Source organism: Columba livia, chromosome 10 (assembly GCF_036013475.1).
Source record: "Columba livia isolate bColLiv1 breed racing homer chromosome 10, bColLiv1.pat.W.v2, whole genome shotgun sequence".
In the NCBI taxonomy this organism is placed as follows: Eukaryota; Metazoa; Chordata; class Aves; order Columbiformes; family Columbidae; genus Columba; species Columba livia.
Window position 1 is genome coordinate 20,192,511 of NC_088611.1, and position 10,095 is coordinate 20,202,605.

The 10,095-nt window shown below is 50.8% G+C and overlaps 1 protein-coding gene across 1 annotated transcript in view; it reads left to right on the top strand.

Moving 5' to 3' along the window:
* Positions 1–9,558, top strand: part of PODXL2 (podocalyxin like 2) — a 30,349-nt gene extending 20,791 nt beyond the window's left edge. The window contains exons 5-8 of the mRNA XM_065075671.1: positions 2,285–2,441; positions 3,008–3,069; positions 4,719–4,898; positions 5,244–9,558. Coding sequence (XP_064931743.1) covers positions 2,285–2,441; positions 3,008–3,069; positions 4,719–4,898; positions 5,244–5,453 — 609 coding nt within the window. The 3' untranslated portion in view covers positions 5,454–9,558. The remainder of the gene's footprint in view (positions 1–2,284; positions 2,442–3,007; positions 3,070–4,718; positions 4,899–5,243) is intronic.
* The last annotated feature ends 537 nt before the right edge of the window (positions 9,559–10,095 follow it).

The following is a 10,095-nucleotide window of genomic DNA, read 5'->3' on the forward strand; positions in this document are numbered from 1 at the left end:
GCCTCGCGTGTCTCCCCTCTCGCTTCCTGGGGCTCCTGCCTGGTTTCGTTACTGCAGGGTGGTTCTGTGGCACTGACCTATTGCCACCACTGGTGAGTTGTGATTTTAGTGGGTTTTTAGGGTTTGGTTTGGTTTGGTTTTCCCAAGGTGAACTTTTTGGGCACAGGGAAACCAGGGGAATTCCTATACCCAATAAAGCACACTGACAGCTTTCAGGGCAGATGAAAAGTTAGTCTCTTTTGTCCTGATGCAGGCAAACCAGTTTGCTCTTAACAGAGATACTTAAAAGCCTCCAGTGGTTCGCAACTGCAACTCAGAAAATCAGTCCTTGAAAACCGGAGTCCTGCTGCCCCGTTGCCTCCATGCCCCAGTCCCCATGGCGCTTCCTCCCATCTCTGTGGGGTTTAAATGCTGGTTAATTTTGTAACGCATAGTAGTTTCCTTCCTATGGTCACTTGCACTTGTGTTGTTTAAACCCCTGGAAGGGCGAGAACTGAAAAGCAGATGTGCAGATGTTTCTTGACCAAATTGTGTCTTTGCTGTTGAATCCTCAGTTCTGCTTTGCTGAAAGAAGACAGAGCCCTGGGATAGGCAGGACTGAACTGTTTTTCTACTTGATTTCATGTTTCAAAACATATTTCCCAGCGAATGATTTTTGCTGTCCTCCCACTTATTCAAAGGGACACTGGTCAACATACATATTTAACATGAACATCGCTTTGTTCCCTGCCTCCCATTGCCACCTTGCATGGCTGAAGCTGGAATCAAGCTCTTCTCCTTTCCACTGGTGTTGCCGCACTTTGTTTCCTACCCATGGTAATGGGCTTGGTTTGGATAACTCACCCACCCTCTGCCCCTCCCTGTTTTCTGATTTCTGTATCCAAGCCCTGTGCTGTTTGGATTCCCAGGGTTGTGAGGGACAATCTGCATTGCAAGTTCTTTAGTTTAAATGAGTGTAAATGGGAATTCCTCACATATTTCTTATGTTTTGATGACCCGGTGTGGTGCCAACTCCGACCTAAAAGCTGAGGGACACAGGATATTTAGTCCATTCCAGAGGGCTGCAGCTTAAGTTTTAGTATTGTTCATCGTGCCAGGCTTCTCCCTGCTGCAGGGATGGTGTCTGTATCGCTGGGTTAAACTGGCAGCCCATTTATCTTCCTAATGGGCTATGGGCAAAGCACTCACTTCAGTCTTTCTCTGGGCACATCTCCCATTCATTATACCGGGGAATTTTGCCCAGGTGAGGACAGTGGGATCTGACCTGGCTGCACCTCAGGAGGTGACCTGATGTGCGTTCAGGCCTCCTTCTCAGCTCCTTTTTCCCCACTAGGTAGAATTTATCAGTGCTCTGCAACCTCTGCTTTCCCCATCGCTAGAAACATCTCTCTCTCTCCTCCTCCTGCTCCCCCTTGCTCTGCATCCCCAAAACGGAGCCGCGGGCTCCTCACTGTCCTTGCTGCCTCCGTGCCAAAACCCTGACCTGATGAGACCAGACACCGCCGGGCCCTTGTGATCCAAGCCCCAGTCATCGGTGTCTTTTCCAATTAGGCCATTTTCGGCACAGGCCTGTGCCTGCCCTGAGTGCTTCAAATCGCCATGGCAACAAGAGCTCTCCATTTTATTAATCATCTGTGTGGCCTTCAGGTTGGCATGGCAACCGGAGATAAGAATAGAAACACAGGAGTGAGGAAGCGGCAGAGTAGCCCGCCAAGGGATGGCTGGAGCTCGTCAGGCTGAGCGGCACCCGCTGACCCTGCGCTGGCTGCGGGGGAGCCCGGCTGCCTCCGCCTTGTCTCGGCCGATAACATCACTGCAGGATCCCTGTGCGATGGGGCAGCTGGACCTGGCACGGTCCGGGGTGTATGGTGGCCACAGGGGCCCAGGAGGAGGGTTGTAGAATCACAGGATCACAAAATAGTTGGGGTTGTGAGGGACCTTCAGAGTTCATCCAGTGCCCCCCCTGCCATGAGCAGGGACATCTTCACCAGCTCAGGTTGCTCAGAGCCCCGTCCAGCCTGGCCTGGGATGTCTCCAGGGATGGTTCATCCACCACCTCTCTGGCCAACCTGGGCCAGGCTCTCACCACCCTCAGGGCAACAATTTCTTCGTCATATCTTGGTCTGGTGTGTCAGGAGATGTGTGTGGGTCCAGCCTGGGGCACGGGGGAGCATTGCACCAGCTTTAGCATTGCTGGCTTGTGGGCACAGCTGGTTCAGGGGTCTCTGTGCTACATCTGCCCTGTTCCCTCCATGCACTCACCAAGGTCCCTTTCCGGTGGCAGGAGGAGTTTCGGCTGGAGAGGGGTCCCCAGCTGTTGGCACTGGTGGAAGATGCCTTCTCCAGACAGGCGGACGGGCTGCAGGACCGCTGGCTGATCTCTCTGAGCAAACCCAATGAGAACGACAAGCACTTGCTAATGACACTGGCAGGGGAACAGGGTAAGTGCTGGGAGAAGGAGCCTTCTCGTGATGGGGGAGGGTGTGTTTAAGGTGCTCTCAAATGGGGGTGCTCAACCATGTTGGAAGAAGCTTCTGCTTTCCAGTCCATTGCAATCCCACCAGCTCCCAGTGTTAACTGGACTTGGGGGATGGAGGAGGGCTGAGGACAATCTTTTTCTTCATGTCTTCCTTCTAGCTTGTCCTTCACCACTTGCGCAAAGCTCTGTCTTCTGCACTTTGCCTCTTGTGAGAGGACAAGAGGAAATGGCCTCAAGTTGTGCCAGGGGAGGTTTAGATTTGATATTAGGAAAAATTTCTTCCTGGAAAGGGCTGTCGGGCATTGGAACAGGCTGCCCAGGGCAGTGGTGGAGTCACTATCCCTGGAGGGGTTCAAAACATGTGTAGATGAGGTTCTCAGGGACATGAGTTAGAGGTGGATTGGTAGTGTTGAGTTAATGGTTGGACTTGATGACCTTAAAGGTCTTTTCCAACCAAAATGATTTTCTGATTCTATCTATCTGAGCTAACCTGAACTGCGAGCAGTACTGATCTCTCCTTCTCTACAGGTGTCATCCCTACAAAAGATGTTCTCATGGCACTGGGGGATGTTAAGAGGAGCTTAGCTGAGGTAAGAGCCTGTCCAGCTGCATCCGTTTGTTAAGACTAGCTATACAATTAAGCAGTTTGAAAGCTGGGAGTATATCTCATTCTAGCCGAGTGCTGAACCCACAGCAGGCAAACAGATGAGTCAGACACTTGGCAAACTCCCTTCTCCCCTCTCCAGTAGTTGCCAGGCCATCAAATGTCTGCTCCTATTAAGAGCATAGCTGTGGGTTATCCCCTCCTTGCTTTTCTGGCTTGATTGTGAAGCTGCTTTAGGCACATAGATGTTGTTGGGTTACTTGGTCTCATCCCTTCTATGCTATTGCCTGTGGCGATGTGGGTGCTGCAGAGCCCCAGGGTCGGTCCTGCTCACCCTACAACTGATTTACATCCACTGGCTGCTCTCAGTAGCTCAGGCTTTGCTGAAGGAGGTGGGAGAGGTGCCTATACTAGATGGGACACGTTCACACACCTTCCTGCAATCCCCAGGTCTGCATTTCACTCCTTTAGACAACTGCCTGTGCAAGGGCAGGCAGACACCAGAGGTGGTAGATGCCGTGTTCCACTGCCAGCTGCCTCTTGCCCTCACATATTCTCCTCTCACCATGGACACCTTGGAAGAGGATAGAGATGAGGACAAGTTAGTCCCATGACCTCTGACTTTGCTCCTTAGGCCTACAGGATATGTAGACACCCAGGGCCTGATTCTGCTTGTGTTTTTTACACTACTGGAGTAACTCTGCTGACCACAGCAGCAGAGTTGGGCTATGGCCTTCCTGATTCTCTGCTCTCTGTTTTTTCCCCGACCTAACAAACTGGTGCAGTTAGACAAAGCGAATTAAGTGCTCAATGCTGTATTGATTGGCTTACACTAGAGAAAGTGCAAAAAGCCAACCATCTAGAAATTGCGTGACTGAAGTATCAGCAGCTAGAACTGTCCAGAAAGAAGGATTCGCGTCAGTGCAAGGTTTGACTTCTTTGTGCAGCTGTGACCCTACGTTAACGTGCATCCTACCAGAGCAGCCTTGCCACCTGCCTCTAGCTCCATCAATAATGAAACACTGACCTTGTGCTAGCACAAGCTTGGGAGAAGGAGGAAGGATATTTTCTTACACCTGTGATACTTGCTTTTGAATTTATAGGTAACCTGTTTGAGATCTGTGGAATCGCTGGGACCAACCAGCTTTGTTTGCTGATAACCGCAGGGGACCCATTTCTAAGGCAGCTTTTGGAATCAGCAGGCAGCTGTCTGCTTTCAAGACATTTGAAAGACCACTGTGCACTCTTAGGACCAAAGCTTTAATAGAAACCTGTTTATTATGGTTTCATTCTCAGTCACCAAAGCCTCAGCACCCATCAATGGTCCATGGTTTGTTTTGGGTACTGTTGGGTGATTTCTCCCATTAAATCCTCCTTGTCTTGCACATTGGTCTGGTCCTTGTGCAGGTGATCAAGGTAAGATTGTGCCTACTGTCATTTGCTGACATATCAGCTTTCATGGAAGATGGTGTTAAATTTAGTCAGATGCCTTCTAGTCCTGTCAGACAGTGAACATCCTGACTGCCCACCCCGGCTTTTAGTTCCTCTGCCCACAGTGATGCTCCTGGAAAGTCTGACCCGGATCCCACCTGTCTGCAGGCCAGGGGATTTAGCATACCCCTTTCTTCCTTCCAGATCGGCATCCAGAATTACTCAACCACAACAAGCTGCCAGTCGCACCCCAACCAGACACGCAGCGATTACGGGAAACTCTTTGTGGTACTGGTGATTATCGGCTCCATCTGCGCCATCATCATTGTGCTGGGGCTCATCTACAACTGCTGGCAGAGACGCCTGCCCAAGATGAAGAATGTGGTGAGTGAATGCTGAACAGGTGAGGAAGGTGGCTGGACTCTTGTCCCTCAGGACAGATGGGACTGGAAAGCTAAAAGGGAGATTGTTTTCCACTGAACATAGTGGGATACATTCCTGGTGCAGCAAGGGAGCCTATTTGGGCATAAGAGGGATGCAAACCCATCTCTTGCTGTGCTCAGGACGGCTCATTCCCACTGCAAGGGCTGGGCTGGGAGTAAATTTACCTTTTCCCACTGACCCTGCAATGTCATCGGTGACCCTCACAACCTTGTCCGGTTGTGCTTCTCTGCAGCGTTGAGACCTGTCCTCCTTTGTCTCCATTTGTGTTCCTCTCGTCCTTTGCAGTCGCACGGCGAGGAGCTGCGCTTTGTTGAGAACGGCTGCCATGACAACCCCACCTTGGACGTGGCCAGTGACAGCCAGTCGGAAATGCAGGAGAAGAAGCCGAGCGTGAACGGTGGCAACACCATCAATGGCCCCGACAGCTGGGATGTCCTGATCAATAAGCAGGCGAGCGAGGACGTGGATGTATTTGAGGAAGACACGCATCTTTAGGAAAAGAAGAGAGGGAACCACCCCTTAAATATGCTTGTCTCTCTCCTATCCTGACTGGTGGACCACGGGATCAGGTGGCTTCTCAGGAACTTCTTAAAGGCTTGGGATGGGTCAAGTCTTTGGGCAAGTTTTCCCACTAGAAGTCCTGAGCCCACGTCTGAGGCTTGGAACCAGGACAATCGCTGGACCAGAGGGGAGCGGGAGGGGTGGGTGTGTAGGTCTCTGTGTGTGTGTTCCTATCAGTAGCACCAATGCTTTCATCACCTTTAAATGCACTTACTGTAGCTCTCTGGTAGTGGCTGGGCGTGAGGAGCAAGGCGGTGAGGCCAAGTCCGCCACCAAGAGTCCAGTTTTTTGGGGTAAATTGACTTTGGGAGTCCAGCTGGAGCTACGGCGGCCAGATTCTGACCTTGAGACCATGTTCAGACCCTGCAGGTGCAGTAAAACCTGTCCATTCTGGATGGAGAGGAGCCAAGTCTCAGTTAATGTCCTGAGCAGAGTTTGCATTCCACCTGTGAAAACATATATATATTTTTTTTCCTTTCTTTTTAGTGCTCTAGCACTCAACTGCTAATTAGCCAGGCTGATGTTTGCATCTAAGGAAAACATCCTGCTGTCATCTCATTTCCTCCCTCCAACTGCAAACAGCCCCATTCCCTTTTTGAGCTCCACAGCTCAAAGCTGAGTTTGCAGATTTTGAGCACTTTACCCTTGCTTGCCTGATAGCAGTGCATTCGGTGCCATGGTGCAGCATCTTAGCCGGAAATTCGCTTTAGGTTGGAGAGTTGCTCAAAAAGGGCATTTACCTGCCTCTTCAATGCAACAGCCTGTGCAATCAGCAGCAAAGTATCTTTTGTCTGAATCTGGTTTAGACTGGCAGGCCTTCTCCACTCGTGTTCCATTTTCCAGGGTAGCTTGGTTTCAGTTGGCCTTTTTGACGTAAATGTAAAGACCATGTGAGACTTTTCAAACAGGGAGGAAAGTAAAAACTCAGATAATTTTCAGGTCCTTTTCAGCATCCTGCCCTGAAGGGAGGGAAGTGTTTAATGTCCCATAGGTATAAATCGGGGTGACATCTTTAAAATCACTGCATTTAAGCAAGTGTAAAAGCCGGTTCAGATGAGATGAGAATCAGATCTAAGAGCTCCCCAACGAACGTTTCTCAGGCATGCCTCTGGCAACTTTGAGGCTGCAGCTCCCTAAGGATGTGTGATAAAAGGCACGTGAATATGCCTAATCATTCGCTAGCCCTGCCTAAACCCAGACTCGGAACTACTGTCAAGCCTGAAATTCTAGAGCATTTGTTTTTCCTGTCATCAAGGGATTGAGGGACTTGCTTCGGTCAGAGGCAACAGAATTCCTCTCTGTTCGGTGATCTGCGTGCTTGCTTACTGCGAGATGCAGCTTCGCATTTGGTCTTTAAGGGAACCTTTGTACAGAAAGACCCCAGATACGCAGCCTGTAAATCTATCCCTGTACGTATAGATATTTTTAGCATGTTCATCCTTAATGTGAGTGCCTAAAGTCAAGGTACAAGAGTCTGTTGTTCCATTTTGCATAGCGCTTTGCATACAGACTGAATCGCGGGTCGCCTCAATATAGGATCGTGTTGATATCAGTCTATTAGTGGTTCAGGAAAGGTTTCAAGCCTTTGGTTTCCTATCCAGATTCGAGTTTTCAGTGGTTTTACCCTCCATACCTTTCCCCATGTTATGTAGGAGATGGTGACCATCGTCTCCATTTGTATGTTGTTGGTAGGGCTGCAGAGATGCTCAGAGGAGTTTCCCTCTCCTGCCCCAGCAGCTGATGATGGGGGACAGTCCCTGTACGTGGGCAGCCACGTGTGGCCCTTCTCTGGCCACCCCTCGCTGAGTCGGATGGGTCTGTGCAGTGAAACTGCACGAGTTCCGTGCCTGTGTCCATGGCACTTTGGGGCTCGCAAGATTAAATGCAAGTTGTTGTTATGATACAGTGAGTAAATTAAAGCATGGAGTTAAAATTTGAGTTCATATAGCACTTAGCATAGCGGGGCCTGGCATGGCTGTGGCCTTTAGGCAGTTTCACTGTGTAAATGTTTCTAATTCCAATAATCCTCATCAAATATGTTTTTAATGCCCAGTGGCTATTAAAAATATAATGCCACCCATCAGATGTGAATCAGTTCACCCACAAAACACTTCATTGTACTTCATTGCTGGGAGCTGCTTTGCTGCCCCATTTTCTCTCCACTAATTTAGAGAAACAGCAAGGTGCTGGTAGGGCAACGCTTCTGCCTGGGCTCAGCACCTCCCCACCTAGTGTGGAGTCTTCAAACGTTAGAGAAACCAAGGGGGCTGCGCAGGTTTATTAATAAGCTAGCAAGTTCTCTGATTTACTTTTCTGGCCTCCTATGGCCTGAAAGCTTTCCAGAGACTGTCTTGTACGTCTGGAACATCCAGGCGATATTGACTGTGTCTAAGGGTGGCCGTCACGAGGCTGCGAACGATTTTCTGCTGTCTCTGACAGGGTGCACCTGGCTGTATGATCTCGGTTTAGCTCCAGGAATCTACTGGTTAATAGCATTTCATTGTAGTCTGGTGAAACTTTTAATACCTTTACCGTTTGTTTTTTCTCTGTATCATTTGTTTTGCACTAGGCTGATCTTGTTAAGTCGATTGCACTGTTGTCCCTCTCCCACCAGCCTGGCAGAGATGGGTCGTGTCCGGGGACCTGCGGGCTGGGAGAGCTGTGGAGAGGCTGCCGAGAGCCCGTTTTACTCTCTTGTTCAGTGCTTGGGCTTCCAGCTCTGCAGAGGGAGGATTTCAAGAGGAACAGAAACTTTTGTTGTACGATTTGTAACGGGAAGCTTTTCTATCACCTTAATGTAGTTAAACTTCTTTTTAACAAAAAACTGTCAAAGCTGTTCTTCGCGGAGCGGTGTGCCAGGCGACGGAGCAGATACGGGACACAAGGTGGGTCCTGGAAAACTCTTTTTCCACCTCTTAGGACTTCACTGTAATTCCATCTGCCAAACGTTTGATCGCACTGACACCTGGTGGCTGCTGGGAGTTGGAGACGAAAAATGAAGAAAAAAGGACTTTTCTATCCCTCCCTCTCAGCTCTGGGTTTCCTGTGCCCTGCTTGGGAATATCACCTGCTTAATTCATGGAGGGCTGCTGGACTTGCCTGTGAGCAGAGGGCATGTCAGGGATGGTTTGTGCGAGGACATCCCCATCTGCAACGCAATGAGACGGGATGGTCCCTGGAGTCACTGCTCTAGAGGCCCCGGGTAGCAATACAAGGTCTCAGCTCTATCTGTTTTCTCCTCCACCTGCCCCCTTTCCTCCCGGGGAGCACGGACAGAAAGCAGAGGCTCTGGTTTGAAATTGAGATGGTTCTTCAAAGAGAGTATAAGGCGCAAGGAGCTCTGTGCCCCAGGGAACGTGGCGATGGTGTGGCTGAGATCAGAGGGGCTCTCAGTCTCTGCAGGATGGTGGCCAGATGTGATCTGAGATGTCCAAGCTGCAAATTACTCCTGAATGTCTAGAACACCATCTGTAACACAGAGTCCAACACATGCTTAGGACTTTGCATCCTGCAGACAGCCTCGTGGTATGTGGGGTGTAAAGAAAGGACGAGAAGTGACCTGGTAACTGCTGTGGAGTACGGTGTGCTGGTTGAGAATACAGTTTGAGATCCCACCTCAAGGATCCCACCAGGCAAAGGATGTAGCATCAAACAGAGGTACTTTTTTGTATGGATTACTGCAGTATGGCCTGGGAGCATCGCAGCAGGATCCCACTGCACCCAGTGCTGTTGGCAGATTGTCTGTTCCCGTCCGCCTTTGCAGGAGCACATCTGTCCTTCACAGAGGGCTTGGGGCAGCTCCAACAGGCAGAGATGACAACCACCTTCATCCGTGCTGGCTCGCCAGAGCCTCATGGGCTCATCTGGGCTGCCAGCTGTTCTTGTCACCGCCCTTGTTCCTGCTGGACCTGAACTGGCTGCGGCTCGGCGCTGCTGCCCTAGAACACTTGGAAACACTTGTGTCTGGCCCTGGAAGCGACAGGGTTGTGGTTTTGTTTTCTTTGCAATAAAACGCACCTCCTGGGTGTCTCAACACTGACCCGAGCAGAGTCCTTTGCCTGATTGCATCTGAATTCACATCCGCCGTGTTGGCCGGGTCCCCGCAACGGGGTGGTGGGATCAGCCTTACCCCTTTAATTCTCCCTTTGCAGGTTGCTGCAGAATCCTTGAGCTGTGCCAGCTGTGGGAAACTCGTTCTTCCATGAGGTGACAGTCCTGGTCCTGTGGGGTGACAGTCCTGGTCCTGTGGGGTGTCCCCTGCCTCATCCTGGCAGAACCAGCCCAGGACCCCTGTTCCTTGCTAGGGGGGCTGAGCGTGAGCCTCTGTTCCCGAGCAGTTCACACGACTGTGCCATGTGTGTCCCAGCACCAGTGTCCCCAACCAGCCCCCACCATCCCACCCCTGCTCCAGCGCTGAACCCCACGCAACTGGACGTGGTTCAGAGCCCCTCCATGTGCTCCAGCCCCTCCCATCCAAATTCTGGACCAGAACCCCCACCAGGTGTGTTCCAGAGCAGCCCCCCATGCCCGTTCCAGAACACCCCCGTGTCACCCCTTGCACCCACCCCGTTCCACG